Raw genomic sequence first — 25346 nt, forward strand, 5'->3', positions numbered from 1 at the left:
GTACGAAATGAGAAACACAAGTCCCTTAATTGCCTGTAAAATGAAGAAAGTGACATGTTTATGGTGCATGTCGTCTTGACTTAAGAATCAATTAACATAGCCCGCACCAAAAACGGCATTCAGTTGTAGCAAGTCATGCGATAACTCGATCCCGTATAAAGAGACAGCTCAAAGGATGGAAACTTCAGCGCGATGAGGTACTATATCGAGCTGATTCGCTTCTTGATGCCTAAACTAGTCAGTCATTTGCCGGAATGACTAGCGAACTAGCGTTGTGTTGTAAATGGTACAAAGCATGGCACTTAATACAGTAGGATACAATTTAAAGAAATAGCGGATGTCAATAATGGAGCATGGCCCGTAAGTTGCTGTGTTACTCTGCTGATTAATTGTAACAGGAAACAAAAATAGCTTTCTAATATGTGACTGTATGAAAGAAATACTAGAAAAGTTTTGCCAAGCTGGGAGGGTCGAGCACAACATTGTCTCGCACGTGTGAACGTGGTCCTTTCTTCGTGGGTTTAAATGCTGAATAAACTGAGAATTCAGCACCAACAGCGAAGAGCAACTCTGCAGCGGGTGACCGCAACCAGTAAGGCTACAGCCTTTCACTTCCTTCGCTATTCTGGAATTACAAAAATACATTTTTGTTTGGAGAATATAGTGCTCTTTTTAAGAAGCCTTGAAAGACTCCTTTCGTTTTTGAACGACATAAATCGGTACTTCAGCAGACGCTTTCAGAAATTGTTAAGAATAGACTTTTTGAGAAAAAAAGAAAACCCCTACCAGAAGAAATTATCAGCTGCGGAGGACGTCAGTAATTGTAAAAACATGCTAATTAGCTACCTAATTAACTAAATGCACTTACATATTAACTTTTAATCAACAAAGATTGGCGGTTATTGCCAATGAGTTCGTAGCCACGGAGAAGACGATGCCGTATCAGTTCTTAAAGCGAACAAGAAGTCATTTTCTAAAGACTTAATGCAGTGCGAGAAAATCGTCTTTTATTTTTTCCGCACAAAATCGGAACTCAGCGCATGAGGAGCGCCGGAAGTCTAGTTCAAACGCAACGTCCACTAGTGTCGTGTTGTAATGACTGCGGGGCTAATTCAAAACGTCAGCGGTAATTTCACCGACTAGGGTGCCTCGACGCTCAGCCTGGCTCAGCTTGCGGGCAGCGTTATCCTTTGCTGCGCTCGGCGCAAGAAAAAGGCTAGTCATCGTCAACTACACGGCCGTGGATTCTGAGAGCCCTGATTATCGCAGCATGCAGTTCTCTTTCTTTGCCTCCGTCACTTTTGATGTGACTATCAGACGGGCTAGACGTGAGGCGTCATCGTCCGTTCATCTAGTCACCAGGTTTGGCTACTGTTCGTGTATAATCTCTGCGTGTTAGGAAGTGCATCAGACAAAGAACAGTCTCGACCATGAAACAAGGAGAGCTAGCACGGCAGTGGCTGTACGCTATTAGGTAGTTCTTGTGGTTTTTGCGTCAGCTTCACAAAAAGCATTGACGTTTGCCGTTGAGGTGCTGTTTTTTTTTGTGTGTTGCGCAGCGTTAGGGTATCAAATTACTTCAGTGCGTGGAAGTGTCACCTCACCCATGTAAAGACCAAAACTTCAGCGTTGCAGCGTTAATGTTGTGAGAATGGCCGCGCCAGCGCAACTCCAATGCTCCGTTGCCGAGAAGGATTGTGATCGCTCATGTGAGCGCACAAATGAACGCGGAGCTGGCATTCAGACTATGTGCTGTCCAACATCCTGGCCGCCGTGTGCCGGCTCGTGCCACATTCATATCGATATTTAATCTATTTAGGACCACAGGATCAGTCCATATTCAGAAACGAAAGCGACCAGCTAGTGCTACCGATGATACTGACATCGATATCCTGGCATACATCTTGTAAGGCCGGAAGCAACCTCCAGGGAAATTGCCAGCACATATGGAGAGAGCCCAGATGCAGCTTGGAGGTCACTTTCAAGACACAGCTGCCATCCATATCACGTGTCTTCACCGGGAGCTGAGACCAAGTGACCGTCAGAAACAGCTCGACTTTTGCAAGTGGTGCGTGATTGCGACAAAGACATGAAATTCCTTCACAGAGTGCTTTGGACTAACGAGGCCCAATTTTGCAGAGATTCGAACGCCAGTTTGCACAACGCCCTAACCCACACTGGCTAGGTGAGCACAAGCACCAGGTAAGATGGTCAGCAAATGTTTGGTGCGGAATTCATAACGGCCATATTGTTTGTCCTTATTTCCTTAACGGAAACCTAACTGGAAGAAAGTACAGATGGATGGATGGATGGATACGGCTGAACCCTTTAAATCAGGCGGTGGCTCAAGCCACCTAGGTCCACTGGGTTCTAAAGAGCGCCGTCTCTGAATTTTCCTCAAAGTTGCCATTGGTTGTGATGAAAAAAAAATACGGTTCCTGTGACGGTATTGATCACTGGAGGGCGCCACCGCGTCGGTCAATAAAAAGGCACGCATGACTGGGCTAGCCAGTGCGTGGTATGCCCTCGACTGGCGCGTTGTCTTTCACTCGTGGTCGGGAAATGTTCCCGGCTCGGCTTATCACAACTAGCGGGACTGGGTCCAGGAATGTCGGGGTCCGTGACTGTCCTGATCAGAGATGCCTCACCTGACAGGCTGGGGGCAGTCTTGGCACAGCACGAGACGTCGGGGGAAGAACGTCCCATTGCTTTTGCGTCTCGAAGTCTGGCGGCTGCAGAAAAGAACTGCAGCCAGTTGGACAAGGAAGCGTTAGCGCTCGTGTTTTGGGTCAAAAAGTTCAGACAGTACTTGAGGGGTCGTCCGTTCGAAGCCGTCACTGACCACAAGCCACTACTAGGTTTGTTCGCAGCAGACAGACCTGTCCCAGAGTCTTGCTCTCCCATGGTGCTACGATGGGCCGTGCTGTTGTCTGGGTACCTATATAGACTAAGCTACAGGTCTGGTAGCCACATACCGCATGCGGACGGATTGAGTCGCCTGCCACTTCCCACAACAGAGTTTTCCACGGACTGCCCTGCTGACATCTTTATGCTGGCGGGAGTATGCCCGCGAACGCTGTCGTCAGCTGCTGTTGCTGACGCCACTGCCCGAGATCCAGTGGTTTCGCGAGTGAGGGAAGCCTTGTGGACTGGCCGCCAGCTGGACATGGGGCCTGAGGGGAAACCGTATGAAACACGGTTCTTCGAGATGAGTATGCAAACGAACTGCGTGCTCTGGGGCAACCGTGTGTTGGTCCCTGCGTCACTCTAGGGCGACGTCTTGAGGCTGCTTCATGAGGACCATCTAGGGATATCCAAGATGAAAGTTGTAGCGCGGAGCCATGTATGGCGGCCTGCAATGGATGACGATATCGTTGCTGCCGTCCAGGAGTGCCCAACGTGCCAGAAGCAGCAGCGGGCATCACGGCCAATACCCGTCATGCCCTGGCCGTTCCCGGACAGACCCTGGTCAAGACTTCATGTGGACTATACTGGGCCATACCGGAACACTTATTTTTTCATTGCAGTACATGCATTTTCTAAATGAATTGAGGTGTTCCCAGTTTCTTCGCCATCTGCAGAAGCTACCATTGCATGCTTGAGAGTCATGTTTGCGAACCAGAGGTTACCCGACATTGTGGTGTCCGACAATGGTCCAGCGTTTATTAGTGACCTGTATGCAACATTCTTGAAGAAGAATGGGGTAAGACGGATGGACGCGCCATCAAGATCATCTCCGGCAGGCAAACCCGCTATCCCAGGTTGAGCATAACCCACCGTCCAGCACAGTCACGGACCCTGACGTTCCTGGGCCCAGTCCCAGCATATCCAGAGATCAGAGTTCTGAAATCTCCTGTCCAGGGGTATCGACCGAGGAACCAAGGCAGCCAAGGGCTGCAGAAGGTACAGCGTCCCCTCGTCAAACACCTGTCACCACGCCTCCCCGACGGGGCACCAGGGTTCGTCGGCCTGTACAGCGCTACTCCCCATAACTCAAGTGCTGCCATTGTTACACTTAATCACCTTATAATTGTTTTTTTTTTATTAACTTAAGGGTGATGTTATTGATCACTGGGAGGCGCCACCGCGTCGGTAAATAAAAAGGCACGCACGACTGGGCTAGCCAGTGCGTGGTATGCCCTCGACTGGCGTGTTGTCTTTCACTCGTGGCCGGGAAATGTTCCCGACTCGGCTTATCACAGTTCCAACATGATGGAGCCCTGCAGCAGCTTTCTTCATTGGATCGGCGACGACTTCTTTCCCAACCAATCTATTGGGCGTGGTAGAACAACAGCCTGGCCTCCTAGCTATAGGTCGCCCGATTTATCGGCCTTAAAATTCTTCCTCTGCGGATATGATAAAAATGAGGTCTCAAGAAGGAACCAGCCAACCTTGAACATCTGAAGTGACGTGTAAGAATATCAACTGAAAATACTCCTTGACAGATGCTTTTATCTGCTGAGTGACATGAAAGGCCGCCTTCTTCTGTACATCGCAATGGAGGGAAAGCAATTTGAGCACATCAGGTAAACATTTTGTGTTGTCGTCCCAAATAATATTCATTTCGTGGGAGAGTGCCCGAATCGGTCTGCAACCAACTGAAACATTGAAATTACAATTTTACTCATTCGTGTTAGTTCTACGACTCGTGATTGCTAAACACCTTTGGTCAAAAGTTCCTAATCATGGGCTACCACTTACGACGAATGAGACGCGCCTCCTTTCGCAAGCGGCAACAGAATTGAGGCATCTGGTAAGAAACAACGTGCTACAATGCCAAAAAGTTTTCAGCCACGGAGTCATTCTCGTTTATTTTAGCTGTCAAGCTGATACAGTATAAACAACGGTTCGACACCATAACTGCACAACATATGGTCATACACGGCTAACGTGGTTGGGCTGAAGGTCGTTCAAGGTCATTCTGCGGCCTACGCGACGACTGCTTTACCTAGCGTAGTGAAGCTTTTCGCTTCAAAAAATAAATGATTAACAGAAATTACACAATGCATGTCAATAACCGGCACCGCTACACAGAAGCGTGGGTTTATTCCTTTAACGAAGCTGGCGTGATGCGAAAGAAAAGAAAGCCTGCTTCCGGGGATAACTGTATGTGCCATTAGGCCTGAGGGCATCATCATTATCATAGGCAAGACCAAGACCAGTGCCTATGAGGGTCCTCAAAATCGACGGCCGCGTAGTTGGCGATGGCTAGCATTTTTCTTGCGCCAAGCGAAGAAGCAAAAGATAGCGCGGGCTGCGTTCTAAGCTCACCGTCGGGGCTTGCTAGCCAGGGAAAATAAATCAATTTAAAATTGGTCGCCGCAATACGTCACCAGAGGACGTTGCGTCTGCACTAGACTTTCGGCTCCAAGTTTTGGTTTGATGCGAAAAAAAAAAAAACGATTTTCTCGCGCTGCAGTGCTTTAGAAAACGAATTTTTATTCGCTTTAAAAACTTATATGACGTCGTCTTCTCCATGGCTACTAACTCGTCGTTGGCAACAATCGCCCAACTTCATTAATTAAAAAGTTGATTATTGGGTTTTTGTTATCTAGCTAATTGGCACATTTTCTGCAATCAGTGGCATCTGCCACAGCTGAGAGTTTCATCCTGTATACGTTTTCTTTTTTCACCAAAAGTCTATACTAAGAATTTTTGAAACTGTTCACTGAAATACCCGGTTTTGTACACACAAAGGTTTACTGCTAACGTTTAAAGGACTATATAGACACCAAATTTTTGCTTGCGTGTTTTCTTCTTTCGAACAATGCGTTAGAAATTTGCACACACTGAGCACCCTATGATATTCGTGTACAACCTCTAAATAATTTATAATTTAATTTCTTCCAGATGCTGTTTCGGTTTGATTGACCGAACAACGACTGCAACGTCAGGTTTATGTTTTGGTCACGTGATGCACTAGAAAAACTAATATAATCACTGACAAATCAGTTTTTGTCATTCCAAGTCTTGGAAGAGGCTGGATTAAATGTCAGAGTGAATCAAAACTACACATCAGCAATTATACCAGTTTTTATAGTGGATCACGTGACCAAAACATCAACTTGATGTCACAGTCGTCATTCTATCAATGAAACTGAAACAGCAAGAGAGAAGAAATTCAATTATAAATTATATTTAGTGGCTGTAGGCAAATACTACCCGGAAATGTGCACCAAATAGCTCCCCAACAAGTATTACTAAGTGTCTATAGTCCTATGTGTGAAGTCAGGGTGCTCGTAAATGGTACTGCATGAAGTAAAAACTTTCTCTTAAAAAGAATCCCTGGAGACAATACCATTCTATCTTTCGATCGTTACTGCCTAATGTGCTTAACTCAGAAATGTTCCATAGGCAATTCCACCTCCCTTTAGACAAATCCTGCAAAAAAGGGGGAAGGCGGATGTGATAATTCAGGGTCGCCTGATCTCTTTCAAACATCGTTAGAATAAGCACAACGATCAAGCGGCCGTGGAATAAGTCTCAAAGAGCATCGTTTTTGCGCCATTAACATCTACGTTTTATAACTTTGCCATTTGCACTTACATATAGAAGTGCTGAGATGCATCCATCATATATGTAGAATTTTTTCGGCCCTCCCCATATATAACTACTGTACTCGCCAGTGGGACGCTAAACCCCAATAAACCAACTGTTTCGCCGGTTTAGGATGAACGTCGCCCACTAATACAAAGTATGTCCAAAAACCCAAGGGGCACTCGCATTTTTCGCATGCCCACAGGCACCCCGCTACTGAAACTACACAAACTCTCCATCCTTCAGTTGAATATAGCACGAGTTAAAAGGCCTTTAAAACTCATGCGACATGGGCACTACTCTTGCTAAGGCAGATTCTTCCCAGATGTGCTGTAAGCAAATCTTCAACATTAAGGGCAATGGGTTATTTGCCTTCCCACTACATGCCCTGCCCAAGCCCATTACTTCCTCTTGATTTCGACTACATGACTAACCAGTGTAACAGTAGTCAAACCTAAAGATCATGAACTATTTTAATGATGCAACACAACAGCAACAAAAGGACACCAAGTCTGACTGAAGCATAATTCTTTTTACTTTCATAACACCTACATCATGAAGGAAACATTGCATAAAATATTAATATGAGTGTGTACAGAGCTTCCAATACAAAAATCTGCCAGCAGTTATCTCGACTGCCACACCATTTTTTGACAATTTCATCAAAGCAATGTCACCTGCAGTGAAGTGTTCCGATAGCTTCTGTATCCACTCAGACTTTCCTGCTTGGTTGAGGATTTGTGTCAGTGGTTAGCAATACACTCCTTCACACTTAGCACTGCCAAGACCTGTGCTTTCCAAGTCTTTACCTAACAGATATTAACACGATCAAACATCGACAAGTTCCACTTCCAACAACCTAAGCCACCTTCTCAACAAGACCAGTTCATAAAATAAAAGCTCCCAGTTTTCTCCTCTTACATTACATTCTTAGTAAAATTCAAAGCTAAGTCATACTGCTTCCCTGTTCTGAACATGGCGCAGCCCATTCATCCTAATCTTTATAAACTGCAAAACATTTGGGAGAAACCATACCTGAGACAATAAAATTACAAACTCTCAATGCATAATGTGCGTATTGCAGGACGCATGTTCTGAGAAGACATTTTCCAAGACACACCCACCACACTGTGCACACCCAAGTTGCATCACCTTTATAATTCCTTACATGGCGAGACCAAGAATACTCGGTGCCTCGAGGGTAGAGTAATGCCAATGTAGGCACACTGCTGTAGTGACAGAAGCAAAAAAAAAGAGAGAGAGAAGTTACACAAACTTTCTGCCTCTCTCCTTGCTATAAGCAACATCACTTCACAGAACCTGCACGTGGTCTTGATGTCTGAGCTACAGTCTAGGCTACATATCACAATGTTGTTATGCTGTGTTGGCTTTATAGCCCTTCTCGAGTTTCTCCTCTTGGGAGCATGCTAGGGTGGGGCAGAGTCTTGGTCCACTCACTTTCAAGTTCATGATTCTCATCAAGAATGACGTTGTGGCAGCATCCAAACTACTTGAACATCACTAAAATCAGTCTTAAACACAAAAAGAGGAAGAGGCAGGAGCCATTGTGCGTCGTTACATGCATGCAACCCTATCTCGACCTTTGTGCGCTACACTCAAACTTCCTTACATTCAAAACGCAAGAGCACGGGAAGCTCCCGCATGCCAGGTCCTCACTGTCCTCGTCTAACATCTTTCAACCTTCCAAGTCTGCAGCACAAAGAAAACATGTACAGACTTGGAACAACACATGGAGGGACCAGTACTGCCCACAGAGGACAAGGGAGCGTGGATAGGAGGGTCACCACTTTGGCCCGGCAAGTGCACGAGTCTTTCCCAGCAAAACGATGGCACCCACCCCAACTAAAGCTTCACCACACACCACCAGTTTCCACGCAAACTTTGACACTTTAAAAATATGCCACAACAAGCAGCAATGTTGTGCGAGAGAGCTGCACCCCTGCATTCAGCACAGGGCACAGCTGGTTACTGTCGAGATACACACACGCCATTTCCACAACTGCTGAGAGATGGTTTGCGTCTGTGGTCCAGGGCTAGAGGCCATAAAAAAAAGAAAAAAAAAATTCCAACAGAGGCATGGTGAGACCTAAAAACCAAGCAACACCTTTGGAGAGGCAGGCAACCATGGGTTACAGAGAAGGATATGAGGCAGAAATCACGAGTTAAGGGACGAAAAAAAAAAGCAAGGAGAAGAGGGGCAACATCGTCTCACTTCCCTCTGTCCGTTCACTCAGAGGGAAGCAAGTAAAGTCACGTGGTGCAGTAGTCCTCGCGGCCGGTGAAGGTGGCCAAACGGAACACGTTAGCCATCCTCCCGTTGGCAACAAATGGTGCGCAGAACAGTTTCCTAGTTTCCATCAGTTTGATGTAGGGCGGAATACTTGTTCTCCAGGTCAAGCTGTAGGTGGTGCTGCGAGGGATCTTCTCGGTTCCTAAGGCCATGCTTGACTGATGTGAAGGAGTGATCTGCATACTCACGCCTGCAGCAGTGAATCGCAACAAAAGGCATGAAAGTTACTTGAAATAACTCAAGCTCAAATAATTTACAATTCTTGCTGGCATGGGCGGTTCTTGAAATGTTTTATGGCCCCGACATGTTACAATGCAATTCCAAAATTCTTTTCAAAATTTTGCTTTCTTTGTACAGAATCACAGAGCTGGCTGCTTCTTTGGCTAAAAGCTACTAGACAGTGCTGGGTAACTTGAACACAATCAGCTTCAATACCTGAATAGGAGGCGAAATGTAAACTAGACCAATGACAGGATATTTCTGCTCACCGCCTGACAACCACACAATGCAACGTGACCGCGTAAACTAACGCGAGGGGCGAGTTTATATGCTGCCCAGTGGGAAAAAATAAAACCACGAATGTAACGAGAGGCTTATGGATGCATAACAAGGTACCTTTAATAGACATCGTGGCCAACATGCTTCTTCATCTTCCTCGCTTTCGGAGGCAGAGTTCTCGAACACGAAGTCCTTTTCGCTGTCGACCTCCCAGACGATGCCATCCTTAGTGCCATCGAGGTCATTTGATATGCAGCACTTTTTGAAAGAACGAACAACTATGTCGTGAGGCAGGCTGTAGCACGCAGCAGACACCCACTCGGCGATCTGAAAAGTGCACGGCCGCTCGATTCTGCCAGAGGGCGCCAGAGCCTGATCTTCCCGGATCCAATCGAACAGTTTTTTGCACCCTGTCCTTGAACGGTTTATTCAGACGTCCAGGGGCTGCAGCACAGAGGTCATGCCTCCAGGAATAACGACAAGGTGAGTTTTTGTATTGTGCAGCTTCTTCACATCAGAAGTCAGATGGCCGCGAAAGGAATCCAACACCAGGACTGATGCTGGGTGAAGAAGCGCACCTGGTCGATGGCACCACACGGCTTTTATCCAGTCGAGCACCAGCGATGCCTTCATCCACCCCTTCTCCTGGCAACGGACGATTACGTTCCTCGAGAACAACTTCTTCAGCATAGTCTTGCACCGAAATATTATGTATAGTGGCAGCTTGTAGCCATCTGCTAGGCATGCCAGCATCACTGTCAATCTCGTTTTTTCGTTCCCAGTGGTCCTAATACGGACTTCTTGGGCAGTTGTGGCAGTGTGAACAGTTGTGGTCATCGGCATGTCCAGATATACCGTGGTCTGGTCGGCGTTACCAATATGCCCCAATGGCATATTTGAAGAACGGCACAAGTTGATCACATAGCGCTGAAATTCCTCTCGCTTTTTTTCGAAGCCTCCCGGTCACCTCTGCTGTATTGATGTTGTTCGCCGCAGAAAGAATCCATTCCTCTTCATGAACCTTTGGGGCTACCCATGAGATGCTCAAAACTCCTCTGAGGGTATACCCATCTCCCGAGCAACGTCTCTAGCTTTCCAACGGATCAGCTCAACACTGACCCCCATGACACGGTTGTGCTGCTCAATAATAAAGTCTGCCACTTTTTTCTCCAGCTTGATGTGGTGGCCGTGGCGAGGCACACGAAATCTTTTGCGGTAGGGCTCACATTTAAAAAGCCCCTCCCGCTGCAGCCGCCTCCCGCGGATGGGTGACTCGTTGAGGTCAAGCCTTTGAGCTGCCGAAGAATTCCCGACCTCTTCAGCTAACAGGACCGCTTTTCTCTTAAAACGAGCGACGTAATGAGCACGATGCGTTGCTACCGTGTGCACTAAATCAACACACTATGAGCAACGCCACAAGAACAAAACTCGTTGAGCGCGTGATCGCAACAGACACAAAGGAATGACAGAGGACGCCACTTTGACTTTGGATGGGCGAGGATATAGCTTCCGTGGTACCCATGTTGCCAACATAAGGTCGCAAAACTGAGGAAACCGAGCTAATTGCTTCGAAATGGCCGCACCGCGGCACTGCTTTAGGCCAATCGAAGCGCAGTATTCGATTATAACGCCAGCATGGATTTTAAGGGGAAAAAAATCTGGGAAAATACTCGCATTACATTCGAGTAAATACGGTATACCCTTCATCTTCAGGCTCTAGATTCTTCAAATTTCAGAGAGTAAATGTTGGGAATGACTTTTACAATTCAAGAATTCATCAAATTGGCTCAGAACTTTTTTTCATATTGTTTTAAGGTTTCTGCTAGTACCTGCATGGTTGATCAGTTTGGCTGTTTCCAGAAGCAAAATGCATGTCTAAAGAGCAGTTTTCAGGAATAAGTCAGGTTTAACCCAATTTTCTAGAAAATTCTCTAGGGGTGGCACAATCGGGGGGAAAAAGTCAGGCTTCCCCGCAAACCGGTAGTTTCTCATGACACCATATACATGATTCAAGGCAGGAATGTATAAAATGCCACAGCGGAATCTCAAAATAATTTTGAAGTCCAATATTAGCTAAGTACTTTGTAATTTCAGATGATTCACACTACTGGCCAATAATGCAAAAAGTATGAATTAATGAACACTAAGTGTTACCATAAATTACAGCTAAGATGGCCAGTGAAGACACTTGCAGCAAGTTTGCTCACCTTGGTGCCTTGGCATCAATGGCAGCCCCCAGTGTGGGGAACTGCTCCTCACTGGTGAAGTCGTAGTTTTGGCGCACAGGTCGCCGGGTCCCCTGTGGTGCTGGGTTGCGCAGGGCGGCGCCTGAGCGCAGGTGTGGTGGCCGGTACGTGCTGCGGGTCGGTTCTTTGGGCTCAGGTTCTGCAAAGATGGAAGAACATTAGGCAGTGTTCACAGAGCAAGTCTACACACTCTGCAGAAGGCTATCAGCCATATTTCACAGGCATGATGCAGGGTATTGTCAACATTATTTGGTTTGATACCATGTACAGACACAAGCTAAAGGAAAAAATTGACAGGCTGATCATAAGGCCTGATGCGTTGATACCTATTTGGTACGGAATGTGCGAATATTCGAACTTGCGAATATTTTTTTAATAGCATTTGCTATTCGATTCAATCCACACCGCACCTTTACTATTCACACTAATCGAACACGAACCAAATCGCAGCGCTTCTAAACTATGCGTACTAACCCGACTCTCATCGCAAACCTTGATAGACCTCATTTACCAAAAAGGTTGACGGCCGTCACAGTAAGCTGAGGTTGGTTTCGAGGCGTCAGCTCAGTGCGCAGTGATAAGAAACAGTGTAGATTAGCAAGAAGCACAGGACCTGTCTGTAGTTGGTGGGTGCCTCAATGCAAGCACAACAGCGTAGAAGACGCGCGGGCTCAAATACGAAGCCACATATAATTTTTGATCGGCACGAAATGATGCTATGTGTAGAAACATTTTCCTCAAGGCTTTTGCTCATTATTGCCAAGCTGGCAGAGCCGCTGCACGCTGGCACAAACACTAGCACTCGCGCATCACAAACTCAAATTTGTTGCACACCTATCGCTTCTTGTTGAAATACCAAATATAAATTTGCTTAATCAGTCAGTGACAAGAACGAAATGTGCAGAGGTCGCGGAGTCTACCAAGTCCCGTGCAGGGTGGTGAGTACTACTGTATAGCTGGAGATGCCCTTTTGTTTCACAATGCTCATGCAGTCTTCAATGCTGCATGCAGAACTAAACTTTCAGCCAAAGTAAAACCTCATGGCCTATACATTCAAAAATATGGCCTTTTCAGATAACGTCGCGGAGCCACAAAATCAGCCGGTGAAAAAAAATTTTGTGAGCAGCGCCCTAAAAATGGCCGAATATTGAAGCTCCCTAGTCCCATGCCTAACAATACAAAACTGCACAGCGGCTAGCAGCTACTTCCGTCTTCACGTGAGCCTTTGGCTGTGCTAGCTCTACAGACTCCCGCGGGGAACAATGTGCACTGTTGTGACAACATGCTTTCATTTTCACGCCTTTGGCTGTGCGGGCTAGCTTTACGAGTGCACCCATGCCTGCCGTCACGCGACGTATACTTTCATCTTCATGTGTTTGGCTGTGCACACTAGCCCTGGGAGTCTCGCGCGAAGCCTATGTGCTCTATGAATGCACTACTTTCGTTTTCACGCCTTTGACCATGCAGGCTAGCTCTACGGAATGCCTGGAGAAACGCTGAGTGGTGTCGTGCGCCGTACTTTCGTTTTCACATCTTGGGTTGAGTGCGCTCGCCTCAATGTCATGGTGGAAACACTGGAACAGCCTCAAACGAGTCCGCACCTGGCCGTGAGCACAAGAAGCGCGATTTGGAACTTTTCTGAAAAAAGTTTCCCAATCTGAAGCAGTCTGCCTGTCATGCAAAAAGATGCTGAAGACATCAACGGCAACAACCACCACTCTCATTAACCATTTGAAACGGCACAAAAAATTGTATGTGGAGGAGTTTCAAGCTACTGTTAAAGCAAAGGTGGATACCACTCAGCCTAGCATCGCTGATGTGCTGGCAAGAAATATGGCGTTGCTGGAATCTTAACGGCAGACCTTGGACCTAAAGATTGCCAGAATGATGGCACTCGACTTCCAGCCATATGCGATTGTCGAAGATCATGGTTTCAAGGACTTGTTGAATGAGGCAATTCCTGGTTATTAGCCACCATCAAGAACAATGCTGTCTCGTACACTGGTGTCCAAGTTGTACGATGACACTAGGGAGTGGATTCGTCTGGAGCTGCAAAAAGCATTTGAGGATGGCGTGGCATCACTTGCATTCACAGTGACATTTGGACATCAAGAGCAAATGAAAGCGACATCAGCCTGACATGCCACTTCCTGGACCCTCTGTTCAAGCTGACATGGTACAACCTGAGCACCCGTCACTTTCCGGGAAGCACGCAGAAACTAGAATTGCTTTAACTCTTGAAGGTCTTGTTGCTGAATGGGACATTCCAGAGAACAGTTTTGCAATTTATGTGGTGAATGACAATGCGCACAATATCAGGGCAGCCACACGTGCTCTTTCTTGGTTTGAAAGAACTTATTTTGCCCACACCTTGCAGCTGGCTATGAAAGAACTTATTTTGCCCACACCTTGCAGCTGGCTATCAACGATGCCAAGGAAATGACTCCAGGCCTTTCCGTGCTTTGTAAGAAGCAAGAGCCATTGTTAGGCATTACAAGCACAGCCCAAAGTCACATGACAGACTGAATTGTTGCCAGAAAAAAACTAAACAAGCCTCTGCTTCGAGCTGTACAAGATGTTGAAACGAGGTAGAATAGCGAAGTTTTCTAGGCTTGTGGAGTTGAGAGAGGCCAGAACCATAGATCTTGCATCTGAACATGAACACACTGAAAGCTATTCAGCAACAGAGTAGAGGGAAATGAAAGAGTACGTTGCTGCTTTGAAACCGATTGAAGGATGAACAACTACAGCTGGAGCAGACAGCTACCAAACACTCTCTGCTCTCATACCCATCCTTTGCTGCTTACTGTCTTGAAGAGCAGCAATAAGAAAACAGTGTTACATCTGTTCCTTGGTACTGAATATAATGTGAGATGTGTTCTGAAACTGAGCAGCTAAGGAAAAAAAACTAGTCACATTCATGTAAATATGGTACTTCTATATGAAAAGCTAAACTGACCTAAAGATTACTGACCCCAGACAAATAATATAAGTGAATGCTATCAGATCAAACTAATCAGCTTGCTATCAACACCCCATACTCAATGCCTCCCAACCTCCCAATCTAGCATTACATGAATTAAATAAAATATAAAAGGTAGGATGGCGTGAATAAGACAGGACAGGAGAAAGGAAAACGATACCATGGTGCCTGTGGTGTCATTTTTGTTTTCATGCCTTCTGTCCTATTTGCGCAGTCCTACCTTTTACTGAAATTAACCACTAGACCACAACAACATTCTACTACATTAAACCAAAACTTGGACATATCAAACTGGCAATTTAAACAAAAATTTCACACAAAAGGCGAATGCCATGACCACTGAGCTGCCACGGTGGGTCAGAAATTGTCAAAGAAAGCCAGGCTCAGCCGACAACCGAAGGCAGCACACAGGTGCCACATGACATCCCTGAAAAACTTCATAGCTTGGCCCACAGATTTTTCTCAGCCCCTCCCACCCACTTACAATTTTTGCCGCACTAACTGTTTAGTGCCAACTACACTGAGCGACTCATGCACAAGGCTCTGGATATGAAAAGCTCAATGGCTGTCCACTGTAGTCTTCACCTTAGTGCGACAGACTCTCTTGCAATACAAGCCACTCACTCCAGACGCCCACTACTATTTGTGGTGTCAATACACCTGGAATGGGATAATATAACAATTCGGGTACCGATTTTATTCCATTCTGTTAGTTTTTCTTGCCCTTCATCAACAGCTGAAGTGACGCCATGCCCCATGCTTGCTGTCATTGGCTGACACCCGATAATGGTGCAATCATGGTGTTACTTCAGCGAAACACGAAGGGCACGGAACACAAAACATGGAACGCAGATGTTACATGCTACCCGGGGCCTTATAGCAACAAATAATAACCTGGTGGTGGTGGTGCTTGTGGCTCGGGTTCTGGTGGTGGTGAAGGTGGTGCCGCCGCAGGGGGGGCCTGCTGCACCTTCCAGGGCCCTGACTGCTGGTCACCTGCCTGCTGGGAGTCCTCGCCGTCTTCATCTTGCTGCTCCCGTGCTGCCTCCTCCTCCTTCTCTTTCTCCCTGCATGCATCACAAAGGCTCAACTCAATATTGCACAAAAGAGAACGTAGTCCGACGGCCAAGCCCCTTTCCAAACTCTTCTAAACCCCACATACATGCAGACTTCAGCATGCGAAGAACTGTTTCACAAAGCAAAATTCAAGACAAGTTGCAACTTGACTGCGTTGAAGAGAGATCACTAAGTATTCACTGAAGTGTGACTGCGATGAACAGGTTTTGGAGCCAAGTCAGGGTCAATAGACTTCTGGTCTCAAAATAACAAGGACTCACGCTAGTTGGTGCTTTATCTTTGAAACACTGAAGGTGTATTGCAAGTTCCGGATAAAGGTTCCTGCGCCAGTGCGACTGCCCTGCAGTGCAGCCAGTATCCAAATTTCCGTACGGTGAGTAGAATGTTTCTCCTCACCTCTTCAAGAGTGTAATGAAGTGCCAAGGATTGCTACTGGGGCTCCACCACATGGCCCAATGGAGAACTAAGCAGTCCAAGAAACTAAAATAAATGTGGCATAAATGCACCTATGCTAATTGCCCACCAGAGCCAATTATTCGGGCCAAGCACATTTCAACTGCTGTGTGACATCACACGAGAGAAGTAACCGAACATGTAACTGAAAGCACCTCTGAAAATTACAGATGTACACAAACAGACAGACACTCCATTTTCCTAGTCCCTAAGCTTTTGGCAAAGACACAGTTTCGACTGGTTCGCAGTGCACTGAAGCAAAAACAATGCATTTTGTGCAGCTATGCACATATGTCATTGGTGTCGAAAACAAAGTTGTCATGCATTGAAAATAAGAGGTACGAACAAAGCATAATTTCTAAAAGGCTTGGATTTTCCACACACTTCTAGCATCTCACCGTCTTTTTTTTGTAAGCAACCTGTACACACATACTTCTGACAACAAACAAGAACTATATGGGGATGGCATTTTTATTGTCACTTTTTAAATAGCTGGGTATTTGCAACCTTCAATGTCCAATTGTCATTAAAGGAGTGATACGTCGGAAGCTTTGCTGCCTGTGTAAATTTCCTGATGCATAGGCCACACGGAAAAGACTGATGCAGATACAGCAGGCATAGTCATATCGCTGAGCAACACACCTCTCAGTTAAGCACATTTATGCTAAAACGCCAGCTAGTGAACAGAATGAGAAACACCCAGCTTTCAGCAAGATGCATTCAAAAAGTCGCCAATGTGTTATTTAATGCAAAGCTTGTGTGCTATAAGAGGCAACCTTTACCCAAGCAGGGCCTTAAAACATTTACAATGATGATGCTGCTCATCCGAGAAAGCTGCAAAGTCACGTTTCGGGGCGTTAATATGCTAATGATGCCCGCCATGAAAAACAAGACTGAACAGCACACAAAAGTGAAATCTGGTGCACCGTAAAACACCTGCATACACTTGTATTGCACGTCAACCGCTAAACAACGGCATGACTCGACAAAAGCCACGCAACGTGCCGTCAAGTTAGCCAATGAACGAATGCTATACACTTGGCGTTAGAGGAGGCCCGCACACTTACGCAATTGTCAGAGCTTGAATCCGCAGTCCGCTGTAATCTACTTCTTTTTCCTCTTCGAAGTCATTCCACTCCTCTTCGCCCTGCGACAGCCGACACGTGCAAAAATAGACAACGATGAGAATTAGGATTGCTGCTCGCACGTAGTATGCCCTGCCGCAATAAAGGCATCACAGACGCACCACAGTTATCGCAATGGCGCAGTTGGACTGTCTAGCCGCAAAGACTAGGCCTCCTATTCAATGCACGCACGATGGGCTTACTACACGACGCTTCTCGTGAGAAAGCACGTTCGTGCGGCACCGAAGGGAATGTCAGGAAGCCTGAGTTGAAGCGAGGTCACGGCAAAACCGGCACCGCCGTATGGTCATGCGCCAGCATTTCACCTACCTGAGCAAGCGAAGGGATTGTGACGGACAGCTTTCCCGACGAGTTCTCTTGCTTGTCCTTGTCCTTTTTGAGGCTCTTCTCGGCACTCTTACCACTATCTTCCATTTTCTTGGCGATTTGTTCGGAAGTCATTTTCCCCTTAGTCTTTTTCTTGCTTTTGTCTTTCTTCGCGAAAAACTGGTCTAAACTGGAGTCCGCCATCGTGATGCTGTAGATGCCGAGCAAGGGATTTCGACTCACAAAAAAGGAGAATACTTAAAGTTCAATAATAAATAGCCACAAGTCGGACAGACCAGACCTCGCAACGTGTACCATGCATTCACTACGCCACCATATTAGATCCCGTCCGGCGGCCTGGGTGCGCAGAAAACGTGAACCAGTTTGATCCGGTTAAGTTTCAATGCGCATTCAGACGTAATCTACCCATCTGCAGCCATATTGAAACGTGTAAAAAAATTGCGCCTTGCAAACTCAAAAATTGTGAGTTACTATTATAATTTAATAAAATTCTCAGAAAACCGGCGATCGTGGCGCCATCAGCTGGCGCGACCAACGGCCACCAAACGGGGAAATCTCCCACAGGCTATCTGACAAGTAGCTATCGTTGTAAACGAGTTCTCAAGGCAATCCGTACTTGGCTGCTGTGTAAACACACCTCATGCGTTATAGTTTCGCGTCGTTTCGCTTCCGTTCACCACTATGACGACGGAAGAAAGGTTTAACGCAGCTGTCGAAGTGATCCGGGGCCTTCCAAAGAACGGTAAGCAAAGATGGTACCACTTGCGCGTAACCCATTTAGAACCTGTCCATGAGACATTGAGGAAAACTAAACCAATAATAAAATATCTGCAAGACTTCGTGCGCATCTTCAGTGAGCCCCTTTACTAGTGATATCTGTACTTGCGTTGAGTGTGCAACCACTGCGGTATATTTTAGCACGCTGTGGCCAACGAAAAGCGCAGTGTAGGAACGAGGAAAGTAGTATCGCGCAGTCGAACATATCGGAGCCGTGTTTCCTTGACGGTGTTTATCTTGATAATCACTGTCCTTGCACCGCACAGCACCTTCGCTTGCGGTGAGATATGCACATATTATAGCAACGGCGCTGGTTCTATCTATCGACGCGTCGAGGCGATTTTAACACATAGCAGAAACGTGAAAGACAGGAAAGGAAAGGCTGCGGGTGTTCGTCCACCATATGTGCCCGTAGATTATTTTTCGCTGAAAGGGGCCAGAAATTTGTCACTACCTTCACCTGTGCTGGCTGATTCTGTCGCGCTTGGCCTGACAAACAAAAAAGCGTCCAAAGAAACAGTGCGTACCTCCGCTGGGGAGAAAGTGGGCGCCGAGCGAGAACAATCGCTCTGAATTAATCGCGCACTGTTGCGACACTCTTACGGCAGCCCGGCGTACGTGACCCTGCTGACGCCAGTGCGGCAAAGATTTCCTGTAATTGAGGAAATTTTCCTGGTTGTAAAACGCCTGAGAATGCGCATGTGCGCTGTGTGTGCTCTGTTCTTTCCGAGTTCTGTACACCTGGGCAAGACGTCATTCCGCCGAGTCTGGGTATTCAAGCTAGCTCCTGGAATAGTTGGGAGCAGTCTCTTTGTTGAAGAAGTGTTAGGTGTTGGTACAAGCATTTATGACAATTCCACTTTCCAGACATATCGCCTTTTTGTGCAGGGTCATTTCAGCCTTCTCATGAACTTCAACTCAAGTTCTATGCCTACTACAAGCAAGCGACTCAGGGATCTATAGCAGAATGCAAAGTTCCCAAGCCAAGATTTTGGGACATCGTGGGAAATGCGAAATGGTACCATGTTATGCACTTTGCATTTTTTTTTTTGTAGCATGGGCTCTTTAAACAAAGAAGGACTAGAAACCCAATGCCCGAATTAGTGGTGCTATATTTTACAGGGAGCATCTACAAGCTTGCTTATTTGGCTTCTGATATCGTGTTGGTCTTGAAGACATTTCCTGTAACTGCTATTTGCAATATATTTGCATAACTGAAAATCAGCTACCCAATTTGAAGGCTGCTTTTTGCTGAGTGTGTGTAATATCTGTGCCTTCTTTATTTTTATCTTGTACTGCACCAGTGAATTTTGTAATGATATGCTGCCAATCTCTAGGCATAGAGCTTAGTCCTCATGAATTTGGCATCACTGCATTCCTTGAGTCTGTATAAAACTGCTATAATATTTTTCCTGTTTTATTGCTGCTCAAGAGTTAATGCTGACTGGCTGCATAATGAGAGGTGCACTTTTTTCTTATTAAGCAAATGTATCCATCTGACTAGCAGCTTGCATAGTTTGAGCTTAACTTTTGGTTGGTGGTGTCTGCTGTGTTGTTGCGCTGTTAAAAATAAAGCATATATAGGAGTTCAACTTGAAGGCTGCGGCAGAATTAAGAGCAGTTGTGACTTTAGAAATGTCACGCATATTTGATGTTATGTCATAGTGCACTGTAAGTTCTCAGGGAACATAAAAATTGCCGAGCATTTCATTTCTTTGGTGGAGTCCAAGAGTTGGGCCCCTTGCAATTACCTTCTGGCTTGTTTGGGGTGGAAACGTGTTTCTTTTTTTGGCCAATGAATTTGTGATTAATTGCACAAATTTTCATTTTATGGTGCAGCAGATATAGCGTTGCGTACGATGAATGGGCTGGGTACTTGTAGCAGGTACAGTGGGGACTTTCGTTCATTATTGTGTGTTTTTTTTGCTTTGCATTGTCTTTTTGAACATCATTCTATGTGTACTGGTTCTTCACTGTTAAGGAACCCCAGGCACTCAAAATTAATCCATAGTCCTTCACTGAGGCTTCTATCGTTGCCCATGTGCAGCTTCGGTATGTTAACTCCCGCGTACCTACCCACCTCTGCTCCAAGCCACAGTAGTGTATTGTTTTATCGACCTTTGGGCGTTGCTATATCTTGACTATTCGCAAGGCCTGAGCAAGTCGACCTGCTTGCCGCATTATCATTGCTCATATCATGGGAAGTGTTCATTCGACAAAGGTGTTTGATGCATAAATTATTTCTCTATAACAGGCCTTCATTTTTATTGAAATCTATTTGTTTGATACCTTTTCGTAGTAGTCATTGGATCTAGATGACTTCATGGAGCTTACACTTCCTTGAAGCACACAAGCAAAGAACCATCAGCTGGAGTGAATAAAAAATGGCAATAGCTGTACTCCCCTTTTTCCCACTCTGCAATTTTTCATTGTGCACTTAGCCTTGCTCAACTTTCTAAACATTTGTCGCATGCTCTGTTGCATGGGGATACTCAACTTGGTATAACTTTCAGTCATTTAGAAGTGGGCTTTTTTTTTTCATTTTGTGTTGCAGGGATGCTTGGATGAAGCTTGGCGACATGTCGAAGCAGGAGGCCATGGAGAAATATGTTGAAGAACTGGTCAAGGTATTTTTTGCTGGCGGCAACAGTGGTCTTAATCCTATCTGCCTGCCTGTGTTCAGCTACTGTACACGCTGCTTATTTGTTCATTTCTGGCTGCATGGCAATTTTGTTGCTATTGTACTGTCCTGTTGTTTTGTTTGCAGCCATATGTGCTGAAAGTCTGCATCTTGTTCAGTTTTTCTGCATGTATCCTTTGTTTTTGTTGTATATGAGTTTTTGGTTCTGTTTTCTGTTATTTTTGTTTCGTTTTCATTTCCAGGTTGTTAAAAAATGTCAAGAAAATGCCACAGAAGAGCAGGTATGACTGTGCATTCAGAGCATGTTAAGTGCTCAAAACCAAAAAAATGAGGCATTAAAAGGCAAGCGCTGTGTATTCTGAGACTCCGAGCTATGTCTTGTGCAGTTGGATGAAACTCAGGAACGAAGCAGTAAATGCCCCTCAAAGGAGACCTTTGTTGGCCTGCTACCACGACATTGTGGTCAAATGCCTTGCACTTGCTAGCCATCTGCAATGCCATGCTAGCATGTGCAAGGCAGTTAACCGTGACATCGTAATGACAGGTTGACACTATTGCTTGGAGGGCTTTCTTTGAGGGTTGTTCACTGCTTTGGTCTCTAGCTGAACCCTATTATAGAACACGTTTTATGAAGACAGTTAAAATATTGGTCCCTCTAGGTTGCGTTGAAGAATCATTACCTGAGGGCCCTACTATACTGCTAACACCTTACCCATATTAACACCCCTTGCAAGTGTGCCTGAACTGCATTTATCATTATACCTTAGCAGCGTCTGTCGTGTTGAAACATGTAGAGACTATGTGGTCTGTTTCACAAAGGCTTGATGAAAAAAAATGCTAACTAAAATTAACCTGTCTCATTCTAAAGCTCTTATCTACTCTTTTTCCAGTAGGTGTTGATTCAGCGTTTCGCACACAACACACTCGTACCTAGTTACTCTCTTCTGCATTTATGTGCATGAAAGACTTAGCGTGAACTGCACTATCAGTTTTATACTTTTTTTGCATGGCTTGGCTTGGGTGCTTAAATTTTAACACTGACTTTCTCAGAGTACTCAACTTTTTTGGGCGTTCTTTACATTTGCATTCTCTGTAGTGCATTCAAATGGCTTTTCTGCTTTTGCATGTGATGCACGACACACTATTGTTTGCCCTTTACCATATTTGCTGCAATCTTTGCCTGGGTGGTGAAGGGGCAGCCTGAGATAGTTCTTAATATTTCTGCAGATTGACTTCATTGTTGTAAGCAGCAAAAGCCAGCCATTGCACTTTTCTCAGGACTGTGTGAATTCGAGATGTGGCAGGTTTGAAAACCCCTTGTCCAAACTAGCAATTTTTAATATCTAACAGATAACTTCCTGTGAAAATTGGTGAACATGAATTCGACGCAGTCTTTTCATCTAGTGGTTTTGAGGGGAATGTTTGTGTAAACTTTGATTAGTCTGTTCGGATGATTTTGCTGCGTTCTGATATGATAATTTGGAAATACATACTGTTTGGTAAATGTGAGGTGTGACATCAACAGTGCGCAGCTGATCATAGTGTTGGCATTATTTTATTGCTGTGATGCCTAAATCCTTTATCACATAGACATGCTGAACTGTAATGTCAACAACCTCCGTTGAGCTTACTGGCCTCGTGTTCCTGCGCTTACTGTTGTCCCCAACATTGACTCAGTGAATGATGGCTAAACAAATACGAGTTTTGGTAATCATTCTGCACTGCAGGTGGCATATTTGACCTTAATGGGCAACTTGAGTTTATGATAATATAATGCGTTTTTTAAAAATAATTTATTCCCAAATAATGGATCTATTTTGCATGCACAGCCAAAACGGTGTGAAGCAGGTTTGGGGGGAAATTGGTTTCGCTTGACCAAATTTTGTATGATGGAATCATTCCCATGGTGTTTCTTCTATTGCAGATTGTTGAGGCAATGTCGTACACTGACCATGTGGCCAAGTTCGTGGATCTGCTCGGTCCGTTGTTTGATTCTGTACCACCCCAGATGGCTGCCGCATTGCCACAAGCCAAAGTGAATGGCAATCGGGAGTCCGAAGATGATATAGAGACAATCGAAGGTAATCACACAAGTTAGAGTCAAATTGCAGAGACTTAACGTTAGTTGCAAGGGAGAAAGTCACACTTGTAGAGGGACACTGTACTGAATTATTATTATCGCTGTTTATATTTTAGGATAAGCACTATACGTCACTCACAATTGGGTTTTTATTTGAGTTCTGCAGTCTGTATTCATTTGCCACTTCAGAAATACGTAACATGTGTGGTAATGCTGGCTACTGAAATCAGGTGTTGCACGAATTAGTGCCTTTGGTTGACACTCTTAGATTTTTTCTTTTTCTCAGAAACTGTTGTTATACTTTTTTCTATGCACATCTTTCCTCAAAGAGCTTTTTCTTGTAATAAACATGTAACAGCGTCACTTATTTGAAGGCAGTTTCATTACTGGGTGCGAATAAGTGAGCGATACACTGACTTCTTTCAGAGCGTGGGAAATACATGTGGCCCATTTGAAACACATTTCTAGAAAATATGCTTGTGCCAAAGTGTGTGCAAAGGCCACTGAAGATGGCTTAGAGTTTTCGGCTCTAGCCCACAGTGCATAAAATCATCATTAGTGGTCATGGCAATGAAAGCTACATAGTGTGCCTGAAGCTAGCAGTTTGCCAGCTTCCCGTGGTTTTGGCAAATTGGTCTTGTTTCAGTGGTTTTTAAAGAGGCCAGAACTGCTCAGGCTTGCACTTGAGATGAGCTTGCTTTTTGCTTTGCTTCTGAATAGTTGCTTGTGTAGAGTTTCTCAGTTTGGAAAAAAAAATTCTTGGAGGAGGAAATATTTATGAGCTGATAGATTTCCTATTGAGTGGTAATTTCAGGACTGACAGCTGTGGTGATGTGCAGTTTTCTTTAGATGGTGTTGTACACTAAAAAAAGAAAGTCAGCACATTCTGAAAACAGTGTCGTGAAGATTAGTGAACTCGAAATAACCCTTTGTGTTTTGCTTTTGTGGTAAATTAGAGATGAAAAAATTCAAAGGTGCTAATAGGATGTGCATGCTATGGAAGAACCTTTCACGCCTTTGGGTGTCTCTTCGTTTTAGTTAATGTATGATATTGTAGACTTCCAACCGTTCTGCTTTTTAAAAGTTTTCCGCTTATTTTTGTTAGTGCTATTCGTAACATAGAAAAATTTTCTACAGATGCAGTTTGAAAGGGATGGAGTGCCTGTGCCAGTCTAGCTTATTTATACATTCTCTGTTTTCACGATTCTTTGCAGCTGCCGAACAAGAACAGGCAGTGTATGCTAAAGCAGACAAAAAGCAGAATGAAGAGAAACCGGAACGGATGGCAGCAGGTAGCATTTTGTCTGCATGAAGGCTATGCAATTGCTTTAGAAAGATGTGTGGATGGTGTGTTGATGATGATTAGAACAGTGATGAATTTGAGAGAAGTCAACAACAGCTGAAACATTGCCCACTTTTAGCATTCTTCAACTTATGCTGAGTGCTGGTGAACTATATGGTTTCAAAAGTAAGCGATGCATTCTGAAACTGGTCTGCTCGGCACAGTTCAACGAATAAGGATCCATATAAGCATTGCTTGCATCTGAGTCCAGGAGTAAGAATAGAATTAGAAAGGAGCATGTCTTCCTAGATTTTATGTTATCTTGGCTTTTTTTAATCGAACAAGTTCTTGGTGGTGCAGCTATTTTGCGAGGTTTTGGGAAATTTCTTTTGTTAAGATTGTACTGTGTTATGTCTGGCTTGGTAGCTAATGAAGTGCGTGAGGTGATTTTCTGAATTTTCAATTTCTGCCTTCTACAGGAGGAGGAATGAATGGCCACAGATCGGACTTTGAGAGTGAGGAGGATGAGTTTTCAGACACCTACGATCACATGGGAGATGTAAGTGCGTTTTATTTTTTTTTTTGTAGCAAGTCGTAATTCCCTCGCATTTTTTTATTTATTTACTCATTGAATGGTAAACACATTTTGGGGGCTGGAGAATTGTGGCCTGAGTTCTTTGATAGTATCTTTAAATCATTAAATAATGATGGTATGACATTGGCAAGAGACACGTGCAATTCAGATTTTTGTAATTACTTCCATAATGCGCTCACCTTTGTTTTCCGAAAATATTCATGAAAATTTTGGGGGTGGGTTTATTACTTGGGCTTAGATAGTATTAGCAAATATTCATATATAGACAGAAAAATTGCCAGTGCATTCATTATTCAAGTGTGTCTATTATGTCAGTAAATATGATAGTCTTTGCTCTTATGCATTTTTATTGTTGTTCGTTTCTACCCATGGTTCTTGCATTTGATGCTTATGT

General features: G+C 44.9%; 2 protein-coding genes across 3 annotated transcripts in view; one reads left to right on the forward strand and one right to left on the reverse strand.

Annotated features, from left to right (window-relative positions):
* Positions 1 to 7050: 7050 nt before the first annotated feature.
* Positions 7051 to 18120, reverse strand: LOC144136561 (protein CDV3 homolog). The gene is made up of 5 exons (XM_077668962.1): positions 17560 to 18120; positions 17173 to 17252; positions 15470 to 15642; positions 11554 to 11731; positions 7051 to 9038 (listed from the first exon to the last, which is right to left on the reverse strand). Exons 1-5 carry the CDS (start codon positions 17758 to 17760, stop codon positions 8906 to 8908), a joined length of 765 nt encoding a protein of 254 aa, XP_077525088.1. The 5' UTR covers positions 17761 to 18120; the 3' UTR covers positions 7051 to 8905.
* The window catches only part of LOC144136560 (acyl-CoA-binding domain-containing protein 5-like), a 31802-nt gene continuing 24557 nt past the window's right edge, over positions 18102 to 25346 (forward strand). The window contains exons 1-7 of one of the 2 annotated variants that reach the window (XM_077668960.1): positions 18102 to 18319; positions 19243 to 19372; positions 20909 to 20981; positions 21238 to 21276; positions 22920 to 23076; positions 24290 to 24367; positions 24837 to 24916. In XM_077668960.1, coding sequence (XP_077525086.1) covers positions 18259 to 18319; positions 19243 to 19372; positions 20909 to 20981; positions 21238 to 21276; positions 22920 to 23076; positions 24290 to 24367; positions 24837 to 24916 — 618 coding nt within the window. In that variant the 5' untranslated portion in view covers positions 18102 to 18258. The remainder of the gene's footprint in view (positions 18320 to 19242; positions 19373 to 20908; positions 20982 to 21237; positions 21277 to 22919; positions 23077 to 24289; positions 24368 to 24836; positions 24917 to 25346) is intronic. The other variant, XM_077668961.1, reaches the window with a different exon arrangement.

Source organism: Amblyomma americanum, chromosome 6 (assembly GCF_052857255.1).
Source record: "Amblyomma americanum isolate KBUSLIRL-KWMA chromosome 6, ASM5285725v1, whole genome shotgun sequence".
In the NCBI taxonomy this organism is placed as follows: Eukaryota; Metazoa; Arthropoda; class Arachnida; order Ixodida; family Ixodidae; genus Amblyomma; species Amblyomma americanum.

Excerpts from the sequence above, each read along its gene's own strand:
- LOC144136561 (XM_077668962.1), bottom strand. The coding sequence starts at position 17,760 with ATGGCGGACTCCAGTTTAGACCAGTTTTTCGCGAAGAAAGACAAAAGC. Across the intron at positions 17,253-17,559 it reads CAATCCCTTCGCTTGCTCAG|GGCGAAGAGGAGTGGAATGA; the intron begins GTAGGTGAAATG and ends CGGCTGTCGCAG. Across the intron at positions 11,732-15,469 it reads ACAAGCACCACCACCACCAG|AACCTGAGCCCAAAGAACCG; the intron begins GTTATTATTTGT and ends CCATCTTTGCAG.